General features: G+C 42.0%; 1 protein-coding gene across 1 annotated transcript; it reads right to left on the bottom strand.

Moving 5' to 3' along the window:
- Positions 1–3602: 3602 nt before the first annotated feature.
- Positions 3603–8095, bottom strand: SLITRK4 (SLIT and NTRK like family member 4). The gene is given in 7 exon segments (XM_066334080.1): positions 3603–5856; positions 5858–6035; positions 6038–6175; positions 6178–6585; positions 6588–6665; positions 6668–7183; positions 7186–8095. Coding segments are annotated over 7 exon segments (2487 nt in total). The 5' UTR covers positions 8051–8095; the 3' UTR covers positions 3603–5552.
- Positions 8096–23820: the final 15725 nt, after the last annotated feature.

The raw sequence follows: 23820 nt of genomic DNA, 5'->3' as shown, positions 1-23820 counted from the left end.
TACAGTTTTGTACCCATAGTGCAGCTCTGGTACATCCACAGCTCCTGAGTCATTGGAGAGTTCCACTGACATCAAACAGACACAGGACTGCACTTGGTCTGTGCTCTCCCTACAGTCATTTGAAAATAGTAACAGCTTTACCACACAAATCAACAGAGTATAAAGCAAGACTACATTACATTTCAAGTCAAAATTACTTATTTTTATTTCAGTGATGGATAGAACTTGTACTTTCTCCTTTTTTTGTTGTTATGCACTAGGTGAGGTGGATTGACTCCACTGAAGTCTGTTCAGTCAGTCTGGATTTGCACTGGTAAATTTCTGAGGAGAGTTTGTCCCTGAGCAACAATATTCTTATTTTTGTTTTCCAACACAGCATCAATCATAGCACATAAGGACGAGTGATTTGAAACTGGAAATAAAGACTAATAATGACAAAACACATTAACAGAAAACTCTCAAGTTCCTCTGCATTCAAGAAAGCATTTCACACTTATTATCAAAACATGAATAATTAATTCTTAGTTCTCGAGCTTTTCTTTAGAAAAAAATTATATGGAATAGCATATGCAGGTCTTTCTCAACTAATGCCACACTTCAACCTTCCTAATATTGACTTCAACTAGAGGTGAAAAAAAATCTGTATCAAGTCCTGATTTTCCACTCCATATCCCATTCTGATTCTCATTCACTGCCGTTATAATGAATGTTAAACACTGCACAACAGGGAATGTTTAATCTGAATGTAATTCTGCTCCAGCTCCTCTCTCTTGCCATGAAGATTTTTATGAGGCTTTGTAAACCATTTTAACTACAAAACATAAATTTGGAAGTTGAACTACTTAAAGGTGTCTTTGCAACCTTCAGTTATAAAGTAACCTAACCAAATGAAATGGTAGATGGATTGGTGGTTCTGTCTTCTAAGGACAAATTGACTTTTCTTCCTCTGAAAAATTGTCATGAAAATGACTAATAGGAGAGAGCAGAATCAAAGCAAATGCCTCTAACATTATGTAATTGTTCCTCTGAGCACTTCTGGGTTGAAGAACTGAAAATCCAACTAAAAACTAAATTCTGGTTGTGGTAGTAATGGAAAAAAGCCCCAAAACACTCACTTTGGAGCGATTATTTGCATAACAGGGAAAAGGAAGATTCTGCTGGACAACAGAAGACAAGAAAAACTTCCTAAAGATAACAAATTGTTGAGGTGGTTAGGAAACATTCCTGAATAACTGCTTTACAGATTCTTTCTCATCCACATACAGATAATCCAAAACAGAATATGACAAGCACTTAACAAAGTCTAATTTCAGAAATACAATAGTACCAAACAATTTTATTAATATTTCATACAAATTTTGAAGTCAACACTGACTAGTATTTTGATGTGATGAAGGCAAACAAAATTAATAAACAATGGGTTTCTGTGTTTTACATCGGACTAGATGTCGTAAGTAACTGTCTTAATTATAAACTAACCTAAAATAGTAATGATCGAACAGGCTAAAGCCATTACATTTTGTTTCTTTACTTTATTTCAAATAGAGTGATTATAAATACATTCTTTTATATTTCCTTCCTAACTCTTTGGATGCAACCAAAAAAAAAAAAAAAGTCTCACTGTGCTCATTTCATACAATAAACATACAAATCATGCAAAAGATATTATAGATATTATACCACCATCAAGTTCTGGATGTTTTTTCTTGATTCTGAAACATTTGTTAACATTATTCACAAGGCCATGCCTTTATAATTTATATCATCATTATGGCTTTAAAAAAAAAAAAGCATTTAAAAATTATTTATACTAGATTGCTGCATTATTGTCAATATTGAACATAAATGCAAAACATAAATCACTGGTTTGTATTCTTGCACCCGGTATTTGCTTTCTGATAAAATTGCACAATCCTTTTTTCTTTTTCAAGGAAACGATTACACTTTATTGATTTCATTTTAAAAATGGAAACTTCTTTATAATACAATGGAGACAACAGATTATGCCAACACCTTCACTGGTTTAGTTTATGGGTCTTAACAGCCATTTTACAAGCATGGCCACTCAAACCAATAAAATGAACAGACAGACCCGTTAAGCCACACCCAAGAGTCACCTTCTCAGAAAGACTGACCAGAGATTTGAATGGACATCACACTAAAACTGCTGTGCAGACACATACACATTTCCAAACATGGAGAAAACAACTAAGGTTGCCATTCAAAGTAACAACTCCACAGGAAAAAAGTGTTTTGCCAGCTTCTGCATTCTCCACTCACACTATTATGCCTACATATTGCACCGTACATCGTCAAACACTGAGGGACAATTTCTACAGGGTGGTCCAGATTTGTGCACCTTACTGGTGATGCTGGTGAACCTACACTCAACTGCATAACCCCAGACGAGTCACTGGGCTCTATGGATATAACAATGGCTCTGAGCTGGCTTGTTCTGAAGTCAATGACAAAACTCTAGCTAAGCCCCACTATTGGGCAGGTATCTAATTACTACCTCATGAACATGACTTAGATTACCTCTGCACATGATTTTGGGTGGAGGTGAAATGCTTTACTGGAACTGGGGCCTCGGTGATCAGAAAACTCTGACCCAGTGTAATGGTACAGCGTAACAGTTCAGTTCTTTTGATCAGCAAACAGAATACACCACTCCAAAACCAAAGAAAAAACCCTCAACAGTTAAAAAAACAAAACAAAGCAAAAAACCAGAAAGAACACCTCCAGAAAACCTCGACACAAAATAAAACAAAAAAAAAACCCCTCTTTTTTTTAGCTGAGGAAGGTATAATCATTTATCACTGTTCTTTTGACTCAGGGCAACACAAGTCATAAGCACATCATTTTACCATCACTTAGTAATATTTTCTTACTTGCTATTTTTAATATTTTAGCACATTCCTCTCAGGAGGATCACACAGGACATGCCAGTGACAAAGCACAGAGTGTGTCCTGCTTTGGCAAACCCAGGGAACTTGGACACACCAATAAAAATTTCAAATAATTCCCAAATGATTTCAAATAATTTCAAATAGTTTCCAAATTATTCTCAGGAGGAATCATACAGGACATGCCAGTGACAACGCACTGAGTGTATCAGACATCTTCTGCTCTGGCAACCTCAGGGGACTTGGACATGCCCTCAAGGACACAGAGCACTGTGCAGAGCATACCCAAGCCCTGGGTCACCCTCAGCAGGAGGCAGCAGAGCCACCTGGTCATGCATCATGGACCTCAAACCCACAGACAATAAACTCACACATTCTCATCCCAAACATGCATTGCACACTGCAGCCCGAGCTTGTTATGGTAGAACGCATGTGCACGCAGCATCCCTGTCCTCAAAATCCTCATGACATTCTGAATTAAGTTAATTATTGTGCATGGATAGATGCAGCTCTTCGAAAGAAACTCAGCCATTAATTTATATCTTGCATTTTATTATCTGAAGTCATGTATATACTTTGCAGTAGGAGAAAAAAAAAATAAAGCCACCCTCTTTCTTAAGTCAAAGAGCATAACAAATGTCTGAAAGTAGAGAAGTGTTTGTTTGCTTTCTCCTAAATAAAGAAGCAGTGCTTTTTTTTTGATAAAAATATACTGCAGGCTGTTTGCCAAGTATCATCCAGAATAAAAATTTCAACTCAGTGTCATAAAGCCCTGAAATTAGAGGTTTATATTGGAAATAGCTGACACAGCCTTCTCCACAGTATTATTATTGGGACTTGCTCTAATTTTTGCTAGCTTCAAATTCATGAAAAACATTCATGTTTATATCCTACTACCTTAATGACTTATGCATTGATTATAAAAGGTAGGGAGAGGTAAAGGTTCTGAAAGCAAAGGAGATAAGAGGGTCTTATCCAAAGCTCACCAAGTCAAAGAAATTTTGTTAATCTCATAGATTTGCTGTAGGCTGCTTTACCAATATATCTCCATTCTCATGTCAAAGAACCATATAACAGTGAGATACAATGGGGATTTTCCATTCTCCTACCTTTTTCCTGGCTATTCAGATTCAGCTCTCACAAAGGCCAGGTTTTACTCTCCAGCTATGAGCTACACAGTTCCTCTGAACTGAGACCACTATATCCATTTTGCACTGTGGGTTTAGACAGGATTTGCCACATTGTTCACTGTTCTGATCAGGTTTTGCTGACTAACAGCAGCCAGAGAGATAAGAACAGAAAACTTCTGCATGTACAATGACAGTACTCCCCTTAGCATGAATTCCTGAAATACTTGTGAAAAGAATTCAGATTAAGCTGTAGAGACCTGAAAAGCAAGAAAATTGATGGCAAATAACTGCCTGGGACACAATACCAAAAATCTAATCAACCTATTTTAAAATGCACCATTGGTAACAAATCTGAAATAAGGTGATATGTTAATCTCACAAGAATAGTACAGAACAATTTTTATTATTATTATTATCAGTATTATTATATCTGATCACTGAATTCTGGATGATGCTATACATTACATCCCCGGTTGCTGTTTGGATATTGTTCTGGTTTTATTTATACTGAATGATTATATGCATTGTGATCAGGAAAACAAGTCAGGCATATTAAATACATATTATGGAGTACATATTTTTTTCCTATGTAGTATACAAAGTATTTCATAAATATGAATTATATTACAAAAATAATTTCTGCTACGCTCACACAGTAAGCACTTTGACAATTTTGGACAACCTGTTGGGGTTGCAAAAGTTTCATGTAACTGAGAAGGAACTCTAGTTTTAATTGGAGATGAGTCTTAGAACAAATTCTGCATAAATATCAAATATTTTTCAGATGTCACGAATACTGCAGAAGTCAGTTTGAACTATTTTCTTTCTTTCTTTCTTTCTTTCTTTTATAATTTTCTGTATAGACATGTATGCTTCAAGTGGTCAGATTTATTTCATAGGTATGTAATGCATGGTATATTTTAAACAAATATTTGCACAATTTAACATTATAATTCCAGTGGTTTCAAGATGCAGCCCATAAATGTAACCAATTTACACATACTATTGAATGTTCTCTCTTTGCATGCTTGTTACTTTCCAGATAAGCTTTAAAGAGTGCCATTAGAACACCACAAATCAAAGGATTACTCCAGTTCCACCAACTTAAATCCACGTGCAGGATGAAGGACCCAGCTGAAGTACAACATCAGTACCAGGTTTCTTGTGTTTGTTCTAACAAATCACAAGGAGACGATGGTTTGCATTTAAGATACAAAACATATATGCCTCTTGAGGTTAAATTCAGTGTAACGTGTATAAAGCATCCCTTTGGCAATAGAGTTTGCAGTATCCCTACAGGATTCCACAGGGCATGAGCTTTATGGAGTAAAATCTATTTAAGGAAATTCTCCTCTACTTGACAAATTGTACGCAGCTACAGTTAATCAGACACCCTTGGACACACCTGTATACCTCTATGCCTATCAATATAATATAGTATTTGGAAGTTAAAAGTCAACAAAAGGCACTTTCATCATTAAATAAATGTCCTCTGTAGGCAATAAGATTGTATGACCTATATTTTATTCAAAGCTGTTTGTTCTTCAAGGACTTGTAGGTAGTCAGGTGAACCTTGAAGTTTAGCTTTTAGTTCAAAATATTCACTTTTTCTTTGTTCTACTACAATTTTACTATGATTACCACCTATTAGAGATTTCTTGTTTTTTTTGTCTTGCAGTTTCTCTGGGTAACGTATTTCAAAGCCACTGACCCCTATGCTGTTGTATTCTTTTTTACTTTCAAGAAAATTTTGAATAAATACATTGGAATCCCTTCCAGGGAACAACTCATCCAGTTCATCGATTGTGCTAAGTCTTTTTGGTATCCACATGCAACAAATCTTTCTCCTTGTCATTCATATTTCTCAGAATGACTTTTTGCCCTGGTGGGTCAGCAAATGTGAAGCCTGTTTCAGACTCCTTCAAGCCACAGGTGTGACTTTTGCTCATCTGCTCAATGGTTTGAGGAATGAAGGCCTCTGCACCCAGTCCATCTTTTTGTTTGACTTGTGATCGTGCTTTCTTAGCTGCAGTTGCATAGAACTGCACTCTTGGTTTCCAACCCCTTCATGCTTTATGGTGGGTTTTTTGCGCCGAAGCACAAAAACGAGCAGACAAAAAGCAACGAACACTGTTAAATCAGCACAACCAATATGCTCAGGATTAGGATGGACAATGGAACCGGGCCACCAGGAGGACTCCGGACTGGTCCTGGTGGTGTTGTGAAAATAACAGCAGGCATGGGACTAGTGAACAGAGCAGATGGCTTGTTTAAAAGTTTAGGGCAGAGGATCTCATTTTTCAGAGACTTAAGTTCTATGTTAGCAAACTGCACGGGTGTTTCACATTTCAACTCTTTCACCACAATACCGTCATTTAGCTTTTCAAGCCACAGTTTCAAAGCAACTAAATCACAAGTGCAGTCCCATGGATTACCTTCCAAATCTATTTGTGTAAGAGATTTTAGCTGATCAAGAACACCACTTACAGGTAAATACATGAAGTGATTGTTCCTCAGATTCAGTCTAGCAAGTGGTGCACCAGCAAAATATACGCTGGCAAGCTTCTCAGAAGATTGTTGTTCAGGTAGAGCAACTGCAAATTTGGCATTAAGTCAAAGGTGCCTGCTAGATTTCTTTGATAACATTGTATTCCAAATACAGATATTGCAAGTTGTGGAGGCCAGCGAACATTTCTGGGCTCAGGCGCTCTATCTGATTGCCGTTGAGATACAATCTCCGTAAATTTGTAAGGTTGCGGAAAACATCTCCTTTGATCACTGAAATCCGATTGCTGCCTAAATGCAGCAAATCCAGCCCCTCAAACTCAGCGAAATCTGTAGTATCCACATCCTTGATATAATTGCCATTCACATGCAGTTTCTTGGCATTGAAAGGTTTCGGTACGAGTTCAGCCATCGATTCTATGTTTCTCTCTTGGCAATTCACACTTAATCCCAAGTCTGAAGGATGAGTTTTGCAAACACAAGGGACCGGGCAAGGAGTTAAGGGAGGCACCCTGGTCTGGTAAGATACGATCTGACTGAGATTGCGATTGGACAGCGCTTTACCGGCTACTATCCCCGAGATCTTGGAAGGGTTTGTAGTCTTTGGAGGCTTTGTGACTAATCTGTGCACTGATGTCTGGTGTGGCCGTTGGGCGTGCTGTACCCGGGCTCCAGCTGAGAGGGAGGCAGGATGCGCACGTCAAAATCGCTCCCCGTCCCCATGGAGCACAGCTCCTGCTTATTGGTCTCCTTCAGCAGCCTTCCATACAAGTCACTGGGCGTCTCACAGATGGCCTCCCCAATGTAGATGTTGTAGGGCATGTTCTCCAGCCACGCTTTCAAAGGCAACAAATCACAGGTACAATTCCAGGGGTTGTCTTCCAGCTGCAATTCGACGATCCGCCCGATGTGCTCCAGAACTCCAATGTAGGGCAGCTTCTGTATTCGATTCCCCCGTATATCCAGATGGGTTAGAGAAGCAAATCGAAAAATATTATCGGGAAGGAATGAAATCAGATTGTCATTAAGTATCAGGACTTTCAGCTTGTGAAGCTTATTGAAGGCTCCCCGTTCAATAAACTTGATTAAATTGTAGTCAGCTTGGAGATACTCCAAGTTCTCTATGCCAAGGAAAGTGTCAGCCCGGAGAATCTTTAATTCATTGTTGTTCAAGTGCAACTGTTTTAATGCACTAAGACCCATAAAGGCCCCTCCCTCAATGTTCTGTAACTTATTATTACCCAGTTGCAAGGACACTGCATGTGTAAAATTAAGAAAGGAATTTGGATATAGAATAATTAGCAGGTTTTTGAAAGTTGAGGTGGTAAAATTAGACCATGGAGGTTTAAGCTGATTTGGTCTGTAGACTGCAACCTTCTCACAGTTGACATAGAGTACATTCTCAACTGACACACAGGAGCAAACATTGCAAATTTCCACAGATATATCAGCATCTGCAGTTGTAGAAGAAACTGGAGATGACAGAACCAGAAAGAGCCACAGAATCATCTTCTTATGATCAGCAAGCAACCTTAGGCTCCTGAACAAAGATAAAGAATCTGAAGAAGAAAGAAGGAAAGAAAAAGAAAATGTTTTTCAGTTGACATTGTTCCAAAACGTCATTTGAGTTAGAAATTGTATACCACTGAGCTACTGTACTTGCCAAGGATTATAGACAAACTACAAGAACAGAATTTAAAATAACATGAAAGGCTTTAACAACCAAACAAACGCACGGGAGCTGGGATGATTTCAAACACGGAATGTAAATTTCTGTAGACAAACACGAATAACTCTCAGGTCTGTCAAATGTATTTCTCTCTCTTGTACATGCCAAGCATGCATAACTAACCAAGTAAAATAACCAAAGGAGATTCCAATTTTATGCATATTTACTCCCCTCAATTGTGCACTGTTCATATGCTGCTGTGCATTTCAGGGATATTAAACACAAGTGCTGATGTTATGCATGCCCAAACATCTGGGATGGGACAGCACAACATAGAAAGGATGGAGATGCTGACACAAAAAGCAATGCCAATGCTCAGTATATGTGTCTAAAGCAGTAACGCATACAGATACATCACTATGATAAAGATATCCACTCAAGGGCTACATAGGCATGCACACACATTGTTTCTGTCACTTCTGATATCTAGTTTAAATAAATAGGTAGTAAACTGACTGCAGAAATAAAACTATCCACAAAACAAGATCAGCTCTGGGTGACCAATGGAAGCACACAGACAGGGAAGAAGCATGCACAAGCATACAGCCCCATCCCCAGGAATACACTGACTTGCAGGACAAAACAGTCACAGTCTGCCTTACACTGATAATAGCCTGAAACTATTGGAATCTGAGAAGTATTTTTTTTCCCTTAAAACATTATGTAATTTGCTCTTATTCCTGCATTGACAAGAACCCTTTGCATAGAGTCAGGCCAGCTGATCTGCCATTTTTTTACGCAGAAGAACTTAAGCCACAGCATCTCCTCTGAGTTATAGGCAGTTCCCCCCCCCCTTTTTTTTTTTTTTTAACAAATCAGTCAATAATCAATACATTGCACACACACGCACAAATTCCATCCCCATTTCCCAACTTGTCCCTTTCATTTCCTGCTGTGGGAAGCCACTGAGTTGGCAGGAGGGAGCCAGAAGGAAAAGTGGAGAAAGCAGGAGCCAGCTGCAGGGAGGAGAACCGAGCTGGAGGGGAGACACAAAGGGACGATGTGCCGGGGGACATGGAAGGGAGGCGAGAGGAGGGACGAGGAAAGACCGCAGGACAAGAAGGACAAGAGGGAGAGAGAAAGCACAGAGGAGAGACAAGGAAGATGAGGAAGCGATGGCCGAAGGGGTCAAGGAGGCCGCTTATCGGGAGCAGGGGGAAGCGGAGCGGCGGCTGCCGATGCCCGCAGGCTCCCGACCCCGGCGGCGGCCAGCGCGCCCCCAGGGGCGGCCCGCTGCCCCCGCCGCTCCATCTCCCTCCCCGGCAGCCGCCGCTCTCCCGTATCCCTGCCTCGCCCACGCTCGAGTCTCTCATTCCTCCCCATCGCGGGGCCCCGGCCGGCTCCCGGCGGGCAGGCTGCGGGCGCTGCGCGGGGCTGGCGGCGGGGCGCCCAGCCCGACCGGCGCTGCCGGCGCTACCGCAATTTTTTGCCGCATCCGGCTCGGCTGGTGCCGGCTCCCCTCTGCCGTGGGAGCCCCGTCGCCTTCTGGCTCCCGGCAGAAGCTGGCAGGGAGCGCACATCCCGGCCGGCAGCGGGCACGGCGCGGCGGAGCAGCCCCGCATCCCCTCCGCCGTCCCTCCGTGCTCCCCGCCGCTGAGCGCGCCGAGCCCCCCCTGCCCCGGTACCTTTGCAAAGTCCAGCCCGCAGCACATCCATCCACACACCCCTTTCCCCAGTCCCACTGCGCACATCCTGCTCCCCCCGTCCCTCCCACACCTCCACCGCCTTCTCCGGGCCGCCCGGCCGCGGTCGCTCCGCTCTCCCGGGAAGGATGGGGAGAGGGCAGCGCTGTTGTGCCCGGTGCCGCTGGCCAGGGCTCCGGGAGGCGAGGAGAGGCGAACGCGATGGCAGAGAGGCTCCGGCAGGAAGCCACTGTCGCCTCGTCGTGTGCACCCCCGCCCCCCCCCCACCAGCCCCCCCATCCCTCCCCCCCCCCCCCCGCCGCCGTCTTTAAAACAGCACCGACAATTATTATAGCAATGAAAACAAAAACCTTCGGAATAATTAAAAAGAAATGAAAACGCCAACGTCCAGGCGGCCCCGCCGTGCCCCACCCCCGCCCGCACTCACACGCCCGGCGGGCGCCCGCCGCCCTCGGTGATGCTCCCGGCGGCTCCGCGGCCAGCCCGCGCGCCGTCCCTACCTCGGCGCCCGGGGGCTGCCCGCGGCCCCGCTCGGCTGCGCTCCGCCGCCGGCCCCGAGAGCTCCCGCCGGGGCGAGCCGAGCCGGGAGGGCAAGCCCGGCGCTGCGGAAGCCCGCGGGCTCCGCCGCATGCAGCAGCCGCCCGGCTGAGCCCTGCCCCGCCGCGGTCCCCCGCACACATGCGGGAGAGGATCCCTGTGCACACGGGCGCCCGCTCCCATCGCACTGCTCTCGCCCACCCCCTGCGCGCACGGAGCCCCCCCCCTCCGCCGCACGCACACCCGCACACCCTCACACACACACTCACCACACACACTCACACACGCACCGGGCGCTGCTCCTGCGGGCAGGGACACGCCGCTCCGGGGCAGCAATCCCGGCGCATCGCCGCGGCCGGAGCCTCTCCCGCAGCCCGGAGGCGCCGCGCCGCCGGTGCCTTTCCCGGGGAGCCGCGGAGCTGCGCCCCCCCGAGCCCAGGCGGGGCGTGCGGGGCGGGAGGAGCCCCCCGGGACGGGAGGAGCCCCCCGGGAGCCGCGGGGATGCCATGGGCTGGAGAGGCAGCCACAAGTGCGGCCCGCGGCCGGGACGGGGCCAGCGCGGCCCCCGGGAGCCGCAGAGCCGAGCGGGGGAAGGAGAGACAAGGCAAGGAAAAGGACACCCCCTCCTCCTCCCCGCCGCTCTTTTCTGGTGATCTCCCCTCCCGGCTTGAAACAAAAGTAGAGGTGGAAACTGAGTGGGCAGGATGGTAACATTTGCTGCATTTAATGTGAATTGCAATTATGGAGCGAAATCGCTGCGAGGAGACATTGCCCGAGCCGTTCTTACGACAACGCAGCTATTTTGTCTATCATTCTTTGTGGTTAGGTGAAATTCCTTCTCTGCTTAGGTAACAGCTGCAGTCTGATGGAAAAGAAATCCTCAAATGTTATGCGCTGGTGCTAAGCAGATTCTACTAATTAACAACTCCTATTGACTCTGCCTTTCATAATGCACTTTAAAATGGTAATGAATACCCTCAAACAAGGTGACATCTCATTCCAAACCAGAAGAGTCAGTTAACCAAATGAAATCTTGCAAGGGGGAGTTCAACTGGTTGTCCTTTACCACGGATGCTAACGTGATCCAGTTAGAAAACTGTTTATGTGCTGTGCACAAACCGGTTGTGAGTGCTAGATCTGGGCAATAAACGCCAGGGAATGGAAAACAGCAACTGCTTTCTTCATTTACTGAAATGAAATAAATAGCTTGCTCCGAAGGCTGACTGCATCTAATTGAAATAATTGCAGAATGTTATTTTGCATTATGGGGTTAGACTGATACCTGAAAACAAATGCAGCTGAGACATCAATAATTTGCATATCACAACGGAGCTGAAAGTGATCTGTGATTAATATTCAGCCAATTAAAAACCGAAGTCTTTAAAATGTAAACTCTCTTAATTATGGAGCCATTAACAAAGTACTGTTCACATAAAAGGGGATGTGGGTATATAAAGGGCCCAGTTTAGAAGGATTTGCACATAGTTCAAGCTGAATTTTTCCAACACTATTTAAATAAACTAATGAATTAGAGAGCAGAGGTCTAGAATAAAATTCATTTATGAAGATAGCTGGTTTATAACTATTTTAGCAGCAGGCACAGAAATGCAGATGTAAAGATCAAGATGCTTGTTTTGTTTAATCAACAACCATATCTGGATGTTAAACTAATTCCTTGCTTATTTAGTAGGTGAAGGAGCATATTGGCAGTTTCAAAGAGATCACTACTCCCACCACATTCAAACAACCACTTAGAGATTGAATTCAACATCAAACAAGAAGCATAATAAAATATTGCATTTTAAGCAAGTAAACTATGAAATGAACAAGTACTTGAGAACTGAAATTGCACTTTAAGTAGATAATTTTTGATGTTCCTTTTATAGGTGGCTGTTACCAATGATGTATATTTATGGTGTTGTAGAACTTATCTGAGAACGAAACTTAGTTATGCAGAACAAATTCTTTATTAGGGTTTCAGGATGTCATATAATTATATTTCTATTTTTCAGTCACTAAAAATAACTTCTCCAAGTCTTAAGTGATTTCTAAGCTACCTGCCCTAGCCTACATTATGCCAAACTCACTAATATTTAGGCTTACATGTCAGGACCACAACCCAAAGCAATTGAGAGGATTTAAAGTAGAACATAAGCACAAGCTAAGGTCAAGCACATAGACCTTAGCAAAGGCTAAAGTCAAGACTTGGACCCAAGGTGATGATGTGCTTCAGGAATAAAACCCTTTAAATGGTTACACACTAGAATCACTTGGTTGCACCCATTTTCTGAGATGCAGATTGAGCTTCTGTCTCTCTCAGGAGAAATTTTCTGCATAGGTTGATGATGGGTAGTAACTGGAAGACAGCAGAGCCAGACAGGGCAAATTGGAGTACCTGGTCTGGTCCCTGAAGTTTACAAGGTTACCTCAGGCTACACACCATGCCTATTTAATGTCATCTCTAACCTTTTCTTAAATTTCCTACTGTAATGGAATCTCATTCATCTCCTCTGATTTTTTCCCCCGTCTGTTGTTTGCCACAGCAGCGTGTTTTTTCCTTCTTTAGCTTAGCAGAAGGAGAGAGCAAAAGCTAACAGGCAGACAGATTCATAGCAGGGTTTTCTGCAGAGAGAAGTAGCTGAAAAAAAGGTAGAAATGTGACACATACCACTTCCCAGCCAAGCAGATACACTCAGGGTGGCATTCAGTGTCATCAACAATTAGCTTGTTGATAATGTCATCACCAAATCTGAGTAGAAGGTCATGGGAGAGAAAGGTACTTTTACTCCTGGCTGCTGGCATTCATCGTTGAATCTGCTCAGAAATTACAGGAGCCTGTTTCTATTTTGTTTCCTTTCTCATTTTTGTGAGATCTTCTAAACAATACTTTTCTTTTAAGCACACACCTACTCTCCCAATTTAATTCTGGGCTGATGCAGGAACTTGAGACTGAAACTGAGCTTTATGTGCATTCAAAGTCTGTCAGGAGGAAAAAAGCTTCCTGTAAGAGAGCCATCAAAATGCAGAGGCCAGTTGAGATGCTGAGCCTACATCTCCCAGCAGGAGACCTTGGAGAGCATTTCCCTCAAGCCACACATGCAAATGGGGCTGCAGCTGACGGCGAGGACAGCTCTGCGCAATAACTCCCTTTGTTTTCTCATCCACAGTCATTTTCTGAGTGAGAAATGAACTGACAGGAAACAGGAGCTAAACGTCCTACTCGTTCCTGAGCACTCACAAGTGCAGTTTAAGATGCAGTACCTGAAATCAGGCAGTGTCTTCCATACATTTGCCATTCACCCTACCCTTACCTTACCTGTGGGTTTTGTGCATCCCAAACACTTTCTCCACGGGCAATGCATTGCATTTTGCTGCTCTCTCTCCAGTTTGTCTGTTGTCACCCTGAAAATCAAATCAGGGTTTGTCCTCAGCAGTGAGAATTGACCAAAGATTGCCTATGACCTCCAGAGCCCTGGCTCTTGAAATCAGGAGCCAAGACAAGAAATTGCAATTGTCATGAGCAGCAGAGGAACATTTTTTCCTTGGTCATGTGCCAGCATCTCTACTGGCCAGCAGTGGGCAAGCCTTGTGTATCCAGATGGCAAAAACACACCTGGGGGAGAAGCAGTGTGCACACATATGTATTTGGGTTGTTCTTTTTGAAAAGGTTCATGCCAGGAGTAGAAATTCTCCAGAAATTAATGCAAATCCATTTGGATCAGACTCTATAATTTTATGTAAACACTACATGTTACACCTTCCTCTTCTAAAAGAATGGTAAAAATAGCCCAAGTGTTAATATTTTGGCCCTTCACATAGGGCTCCAAGTAAAGAATAAGCTGTTTTGTTTGAATGTGTGGGAAGCTGGTTAAGAATTTTTTGAATAAGAAAGCAAAGATTTGTATGGGCTCTGTCTGTTGCTGGGGTTTCCATGGTTAAGCAATTTCAGTTTAACAGGTCTACAACAAGTTTCTGCTTTCATATACATCAGTAACCGCAGCCATACTGAGCAAACAACATCCAACACAGCAGAGCAGAGAAATGATGTGCAGTCTTCTAAAAAGGCTTCAGCTAATAAGTCATAGCCTTTTGAGGAGGGGAAAAGCCTCCTAAATCAACCAATAATTCCACCCAATGTCCACATCTCATCTGCATTTTGCCAGATTGCCAGTCAAAAGCTGGGGAGGAAGAGCATCCTCAAAAACACTGGATGCACTGGAGTGAGTGCCAGCATGTCCATCCTTTTAAAGACACAGTGTGAGAGGAAACAAGCCTGCAACAGACCAAACCAGCAGCACTGTGAGAGAGCACTGAGCTAAACAAAGTGGAAGAAAGTGTCAGAGATATATATATGTCTCTGCCTGTCTCTATATTGTTTCCACCCAACTTCCCCCATTTTATCCAGTCCTTCCTCAATAAGCAACAAGTAACCCATCACCTACAGCCAGGAAACCTGAGAAATCACTGAAGTGCCTCTATCCCTTCCACAGGGATTTCTGGGGGGGAGAGGGGTTTAATTCCATCATTTGCTATTCATTTGCACTGAGTCATTGTCTTGAATTCGTGATCCAGGGGTCATGATGCTGGTAGTGGGTTTTCTCACCAGTTCTCTTTGTGAACTCAGCCCATGGGGTTGTACAGGTCCATGACACTGTTTGTATTTGTCCACAGCTTTCCACAACTGTGCTGGCAGAGCACAGTGGGCAGGCATTTACTTTAATTTAAGGTGCAAGATGTCCTGTGCCTTACTTATTTTGTTTCTCTCTGCTCATTTACCCAGGGGCTGCTCACCCTTCAGCTCACTCTCAGAGGCTAAAGCCAAGCTTGGCCTATTCTCGACTCCTGGAAAAGAAACCAAAAATGTGAAATCAGGAGACATAGAAAATTTGGGAAAATAATTGGTAAAGAACTTACAGGAGATATTTTTCTTTAAGGTTTTGTGATATAAGGTTAAATGCAAAACCTACAAGCAACTGCCCTTGTCCTACCCACCTCATGTGGAAGCTGCTCACTAAATGATTTCTCAAGATGAGGAATATATTTAAAATAAGGATCCTGCGCTGGAAAACTCTGACATTACTGAATACACCAAATCATGAAATAACACTTCATTCTCCCTGAGCAGACAGGCTATTAACAGAATGAAAGAGCTGCAGAGAAAATTTAAAGAACTTTGACTATGGTTGGAGATGCTGGACGATAAGAATGGGGAGAAGTGTATTGTGTTATGAGAATTGGTTCTTTGTTGTTCCTAATAACTTTCTGTTTGTTCCTAATAACTGTCTTCAACAGTGGAGCAGGGGAAGTCTTTGATGCCATGAATACAGTGCCTGCTATGCTTCCAGTCAGGATTGGGTCACTTGACATTAACAGAATACGAATTGAAAACATTCTGATTTAAATCCTCACTCCTCCATGTTCTTCTCACACATGAGAATGTTTCCCATCACCCTGTGGAATCGCACAGACCTAAATGGGGCTTCTCACATGTTTAAAGGTTGATGGAATAACTCCTCCATAAAGATACGTGCAAGCAGAAAGGTCTCTTACTTTATTTCTTGGATAGTTGAAGAATAAAGCTTACAAGAAAGAAAATCAAATAGCTGTCATTCAACCTCTAGAATGAAAAATGAAGATTCTCTTTAGGCTGGTGCTGTCTCCTGGATGAAGACCTTCCAGATGTGACCTCGTGGGATGGGGAATAAGCACAGAGCACCTTGCCAGCTACTCCTGTCTCTCAGCACAGTAAGAGATCCTCTCCCCAGCCCCTGCAGAGCCTGTGCTCATCAGCTGAAGGAGCACTGGGCACAACCAACAGGCATCTGCAGATAAAAACATGTGCTTTGGACTTGTTGCTGGATTTAAGGAAAAAAGTTACACCAAGGGGGAAACATTTGAAACAAAATTAAGTTGTTGCATGGGTTTGCTCGTTGCTCTACTTTAATCTGCTTTTGCTTCTGGGGTTTTTTTGCAGCTGCCCTAATTTCCTCTGCTTTCACATTTTCTATTAATTTAAATTAAAGCCTCCATAGGCTCATGAGCTAACAGAGCTTTTTTATTATTGTTTTTTAAAAAACGAGCCCATACTGGCTTTCCTGTTGCCTCTAGACTTTTGCAAAGGACTGTAGGACCATGATCTTTCAAGAAAGAAACTGCAACTTCTGTAGAGTTTCCTCACTTCACCAAGAAAAAGTCTGTATTTTCTCACACTTGTGCTTTTTAACATTTAAAAAGGAAAAATATCTTTTCTTCCCACACGTCCATGAAATCTCATTTTCAGAAGAAACATTTATGCATATTTACTAAATAGTGAAAGAATCAAAGACAGATTAATGTGAAAAGTCTAAACTGGTGCCTTGAATGATTGAAACCTTGTAGTCTAAAGGCAAATTCTAGCATTACTGGAATCCTCTTAAGTCAAGAGGAGGATATGCTTGTAGACATGTTGAGCATAACAAAAAAAGATAAAAAACCCTAATGCCTAGCCTAATCTCAAGATCTGCGACCTGAAGAGATAAAAAAACCCCAATGTCTTGCCTAATCTGAAGATCTACAGCGTGAATACTGTCCTGACTTACAACATTTCAGGTCTTCTCCAAGGTGTGAAGTTTAACCAACCTCCCAGAGAAATCTGAAACCAGCATTTTTACCATTATTACCAGCATTAAACCATTGCGTGAAATGTAAGGGGAAATGAATTTGATGAAAAATGATTGATAAATCATAAAGACCTTCAGATATTCACACATCAATAAATAAGCCAGAAGCGATGCAGAAGGTGGAAAAAACTTCCACAAGGAAAACCAGGGGAGCCTTGTAGGGAACATGCTGAAGAAATAACTGTAAATATATTTTAATAACTGTAAATAGCAGAAGAACAGGCCTGAGAGGCTGGAGAAGAGCAGCAGAGGAATGGTTTTAGGAGGCTTGTGCAGAGTTTGGGAAGCTGGCTAAGAGTGCATGAATAATATCCAGAGACACCTTTATCCACTAATGGAACTGACAGGAGCTGACAATTATGACAATGGTAATGAACCTGTCTTATCTATTTTAAGACACCTGTATGAAGAATTCAGCGAGGAAGAAAAGAAGATTATTCCTTGGTTGGTTAAAGTACCATGACTTCAAGGGATTCCCTTTCTGTTAGCTTCACATGGAAAATATACAAAAGCACCATAATTGCAGAACATTTAAATAGGTCATTTAAAATAGATCCTACAAAGTGAGAGGAAAAAAAGTCCACCCTACTTTAAAGTAACATTTTTTTTAGCAAAAAGAAAGAGGACTTCCTTTCATCTTCTTATTTTTCTGTTATCTTCCATGAAGGCCAAGAAAGCCCATAGATTTACTTTAGATAGCCTGTAGATTTACTTTATAAGGCTGCTTTGCCTTGAGATTAGCCCAAGTGTGATGTCTTCTTGATGTTTACAGATGCCAAGGGATCCAAGACATCTCGTTTTTTCCCCTTTTCAGTTTGTTCTGAAAACATGCTGTATTGACTTCCTGCCTTTTTCTTATGTTTGGGGTTTTTTTGTGGTGTTTATCTCTAAGATCATTGCTTGTATTGCAGGAAACTTTCATTGGCATTTCAGTGGATGTAACTTTATTTTCTTGATAGCATTCCTGCTAGTAACCCCGTGATTTTCATTGAGCTTGTGAAGAATTTTTGGACAAAGACAAGATGTAATGCATCTTTTAGTGAAGCCAGTCAGGCTAAACTCCCTTTAAAATAAAGGGGTTTGATGCTTTCCTGTTTCAGTATGTAATTATTTCAGTATGTAATGCCTTTCAAGAATAACTTCCATGTGCAAATCAGCATTAGCTCACACTACAGGTTCAAACCCCAGTTTTCTAACACCACAAAACGCTGTTCAAGCACTGTTTCCCTTCTCAGGCTGTAACTCGTTAGTGTTGACAGTTGCACAGTGACCTATAATAGAAGCTGAAAAGGTCTTTATCTGTATCCCTTTGGCTCTCTAAATCTGATTTATGGCAGACCAGTATGGCTATGTGCATCCAATGGTCCAGGTTTCAGCTGAGGTCAGAGTTCAGTGGTGCTGGGGCTGCCACTCAGGTTCTGGTTTAGCATTTGATTATTTTGGAACTGCTTACCAGCATTTTAACAGCATTTCTCTACCTGTACCCAAAAATGGTTAGACATTCAAAAGTGCAGTTTGAGAGCCAGCCTATGAAACAATGAAGTCCATCTCGTGCTGCTCAGTCAGACTATTTATTATCCAGTTTGGGGAAGTAGTCACTCACATTATTGCTCTGCTTAATGCATGCCCCGAGTCCACCTCACATTAACATCTATTTATGTTTATGTTAAATCATGAAAAAGAATATTTCAGTTCTAGAGATTCACTGAGGAGGTGTTAGAATGGGGACATTCTTGAACCTCCCAGACCCAGTTTTATTATTGCAGGCAGAGTTGAGAATCAGTATTCCCCAAGGGCACCATAGAGGCAAACAGCTGAATTTTTGTGGCCTTTATTCTGTCAGCTTCTGTCAGCTCTGGGTTTCTTTCAAGAAGTGACATCTCTATCATATCAAAATCCTTACCTAACATTTAATCATTTTATTGTATTTCCCAGAAGACTTAATATTTAATTAAAAAAGGTTTATTTAAAAGAACTGATCTTTTTGAAAAACTAATTCTCAACAATAGCCAATGCTAAGCAGAGTTGATAATCCTAAAGTTGAAATGTCAGATATTAAGTACAGGAGAACACAGTAAGGAAATCTCCCCAAAACATTTATCCTGGGACTATTTCATTGCAGTGGCATCACTACTAGACAGTTCCCTGAAAAAAGGATATTAAAGATGAGGTTTTAGATTCTTTCTCCAGACTAAGGCATAACAAAGCCACCACATATGGATGGCAAATCTAACCTTTTGCTGGCTTTATAAATTTTAAAAACTTCCTGCATCTAAAAGGAATTGAGAAAGTAAATGGATAAACAGAGATTGGAACAAGCTAGAAAGCCAAATTCAGAAAAACCTGACAGTTTTGATCTGCATTTGCAAAAATCATTAACATTTGAGAGTTAGCCAAAGTTCATAGCTGGAATTTAAATTTTAGAAAACATTTCCACTTTCTCTGACAATAAATATTACACATGATATAACATTAATCTCAGCTGATAATGTTCCTTATAACACATTTTATGAATCATCACACTTCTCTGTTTTTAACACCCCATCACTTAGAAGGAAAAACAGAGGAACAGGAATGAGTCTGTTTGTACAATCAGGAGTAAGGGCCTCCTTAATGCAATGGTCTTTGAAGCAGACTGATCTATGAGTGTCTCTAATTGCTGAACTTTTATTCACGTAATAAAATTAGGTATGTGCAGTTTTTTTGCCTTAATTGCCTTATTTGTATAAACAAACATGGATATGGTGGTGTAATCTGATCAAGGATTTCTATTCCTCAAATTCCTATAATGCTTTGTGTGAGCCACAGTTCCTGTAACCTCTTGGTGCTCATCTGTCTGACTAGAAATATCCCATCACTTTCCCTTGTGAACTACTTTGGGGGTTTCAAGTGACAAAGAACAGGAACTTTAATCCTTCTTTTTCCAAACAATTTGTAAATCAGAACTATCAAAGCACATGTTCAGTGAGAGAGAGCAGCCTGTGGTTTTGAGGACACTGTGGTTCACTGCATCTCTGAAGAGCTTTGAGCTCACATGTCCTGTGATTTTATTTCAACACCTCCCTTCTATTCTCTCCAGCCTGTTTCTCAAGAGTGAGGCAGCAAATAAAGATATACAGAAGAGCACCTGGTAAGGCCATTTGTTAAGTGAAATTCTCATCTCCATTACAATCTTGCAGCTTCCTATCATTATGTCTAGGTTAATCAAAGATAATTACAGACCCCCAGTGAAGCAGGCAGAAATGTATTTGGATGTACAGCAGAAGCCTGTGTTGATATACACCAAGACTGGTTATGCATCCTTTGACATAATTATTTTCCCTGCAATGGATTGCAGCAAAACCAGGGTCTGAGAAAGAGCAAGCAGTGATTTTTTTGGGTGAGTTATCGTTTCCTTAATGGCTCCTTAAAAATGCTAAGTTTTTCGCACTGCAGCAATTAGCCTGCCCTTGTACTTCGTAGTGAATTAATATCACAGCAGTCTGGAAAATGCCCTACAGTTGTCTGCAATCCAGGGCTTGGGTCGATTTGGGCCTGCATGTCACCAGCCAGGGTGGCCCTCTGACTCCCTGTGACCCAAACATGGCCATGAGCACAGAGCCAGCTCGTAGGATGTGAGAAATGGATTTGTAGAGGATTCTCAGAGCCTGACTGAAAGTTCACAGAGTCTTGTCCATCTGTGTGCAAACTCTGGGATAAGGTGTGCAGGCTTAGAAAGGCCATGGGATAGAGAAGACATCATTGAGAGAGAGATTGAACTGGAAACAAATTTCAAATGATGACCTTGCAAACAGACCAGATATTTTCGAGAATTAGAACTGTGAAAGACTCATTGGAACAAGACCAGGTGGGGTAAAATAATAGGTGATTTGTGTTAGAAGTATTAGCAGCATTGTGAGGCAAAAGCTAATAAGCTGAAAAACATTTCTAAGGTATTGTAACAAAGAAATAGGTTGGCTTCTGATAGAATTGCTTTGAGTTTTACACCTCCTGTATCTCACCCTTCTACGAGATCGATAATGGTATAAAATCTTTAAACACCTCTCAGTTGCCCTGTCTCTGTAGAGTTGGGTTTTTCCAGCAGTACAAGGTGCACAGTGCCTGTGCAGGTCATCCAGGTGGGCAGGAGGTGATGGGGAGAGGGAGCTCCTGGTACGTTTTGCTCCTGGTACAGGCAGAGCTGTTCCAGTTTTACATCTGCTGAGTCCCTTACCTTGACATTTGAACAACCATGGCAGAAGAACCCAACTTGAGCTCTTAGATCTGAGGCAGTGAAAGCTCTGTCTCTGCTTCCAGCAGCTTGGGTTTGCTCCTCATTCTTGTACAGGGTCAGTCAGCACAGATACATGGCCTGAGATTGTGTCCTAACACCTCAAGCTCCTGCTGACAACAGGAGATGCTCAATATTAACAACCCATTTCCCATTTCCCTCCCAGCTCCACTTTAAACCAATACTGAGGTCCTCTTGTTGTTATGTGTTTGGTTGTGGGGCTTTTGTTTGTTTGATTATGGGGTTTTTTTTTTGCTTGTGGACTTAAGAGAGGAAGAGAGAACTGTATGTACAAGAACCAGTCTGAAAAACCAAAAATCTCTTGGTTAAAATTGGAGTCTGCTGTACTAGTGAGGAACACAGTTCCAGCTAATGCAGCACTCTGCTATTTGTAAACACCTTCTCATTGCCTGCAAAAATGGAACAGAACATACCAGACTGCCAAGGGCCAGGGAAAAGCATCATCTGCAAGTACTTTACCCTGACACCTCTGAGAAATGGAGGAATTCTGTTGGGAGTCAGCTGAAGTGAATGCAAACTGTCCTTTCCATCTGAAGAGCCTTCAGTGCTGTTCCAGCCTTGATTGTCATTAGCCTAATGCTATTATTCCCTGCTTTGTACAGAAACTGGAGTTGAATACCCAGAAAATCTCTGAAAGAGATGTGATTTTGGGACACAAATTGCTTCCCAATTTAAGATTCCAGTCACACATTTCAGGTTGGGCTCAGAAAGTGAAATGCTCATGTCAAAATGACACGAGTAAATCTGCTTTTAGCAGCCCCTTCTCTTTGGGATCCTTGGCCTTCTCAGCAGTCCATGCTCCACAATTCCTGGAAAGCCTTGAACAACAAGACAGAACACATGGACAGCTGGGCTCAACACTGAGTCAGTCAGAGATCATCACAAATGTCTCCTAAAATCTTGTTTGGAGTTTAAGAAGAGAATAAGCTGCCTGTATAAATACATGAAAAGCGTTTATGGGCATTAAACTCTGACCCAAAATGCTCTAGCAAGATTTTTGTTCTTAGAAGTGCCTCATTTGAAAGTGCATCTTCAGTGATTTGATTATTGTCTATTTTAGCCATGAATTAATTCCCATGAAGGAATATGCACCATTTACTGTGGCAACCTCCACTTTCATTTTCTCTGATAGAGTGGCAGCTGGATCAAACCCACACTTGTTTCATCAAGGAAAGGGAATTTATTCATTGTTGAAAAGGGCCACCTTCTGTAGTTTCACTAAGGAAGAACATTCCTTGGCTATTTTTGTTGTCTCTTCTCCTGGAGCTGGCAAACTGAGGAATGCTAAAAGCATCAGTGTTTACTAAAGAGCTTTTTTATGCACTGTGCATTAAGTTTCAACAATTCTGAGTCTTGAATAAAGTGGTAGCATTTCAATATATTAATCACTCAGGTTATCAAAACAAATGACTGATTTGCCAAGACAGATAGCACTGCTTCTAAGCTGCTCTAAAAAATCGAGGGCTTTTTAAATAGCACTATTATAGTTAATTAGATAGGAACTTGTAAGACGGCAGCAATGAAATTAAAATAATAGCTTGGTAGCTTGGTCTAACATACTCAAAAGTCCAGATGTTAATAGCTGATTGGGAGGAGCTCTAAATTACACTGAAGCAAGTTCCAGAATTGGCTTCTTGTTATTCAGCAGGCAATCTGTATGCAATATTTAACAAATCAGGCATTTGATGATAATTGTTGACAGATCCTGTCTGCTTCACTGCTTTTCACAGAACTGCATCAGTGAGAGTAGACACAGCATATGTCTAAGAGGTTCCACAAACTTTTTCACCATTTTGTATATGCTCAATTTCTGAAATCCACCAAAGAGCTATTAATATTGTCCCTTCTGCAGAATCAATAGCTAAGAGCTCTGGAAAACCCAGTAATCTGCTAAAGAGCTACCTGGTGCTGCTGTGTGGAATGGCTGGGAGAGCTCCTCATTTGATTTAAGAGTATATGTCAAAACTTGGCTCTCAGCAAAAACAAATTAATGATCATCTGAAAGAATGCAGCACACATGATGTAAATGGAAGTAGAAACTACCCCTATTAATAAGAAGGGAAAAAAGCAACTATTTGCAACTCACTCTATCTGTAATTTTTCATTCATGAACACAATGAACAGCCTATTTTTCAAGAGTGCAGCCTTTAGGATATTATTCGTTGTTTGGTAACTTTCTGTGGATCCATCTGATAAGAACCTACTTATCTTCCATTTGCTCAGGTCTTGCAGAGTGTCTTCAGTCAGGAATTGGGCTCTAGGACAGAAAACAACATGCTTCTGTCACAGACTGATGGCCCTTCTGCTAATGGACTTTACATTGCAGGGCCCTTTTGGCAGATAAATAACAGCCCACTGCAGGGACAGAACTGGGAATGGTGGCTCAGGCAGCAAGGAAAAGCAGGCTGTGCTCAACTCAA

This window comes from Sylvia atricapilla, chromosome 21 (genome assembly GCF_009819655.1).
Source record: "Sylvia atricapilla isolate bSylAtr1 chromosome 21, bSylAtr1.pri, whole genome shotgun sequence".
In the NCBI taxonomy this organism is placed as follows: Eukaryota; Metazoa; Chordata; class Aves; order Passeriformes; family Sylviidae; genus Sylvia; species Sylvia atricapilla.
The sequence above is the reverse complement of the archived record's forward strand: the minus strand, read 5'-3'. Positions and strand labels throughout refer to the sequence as shown.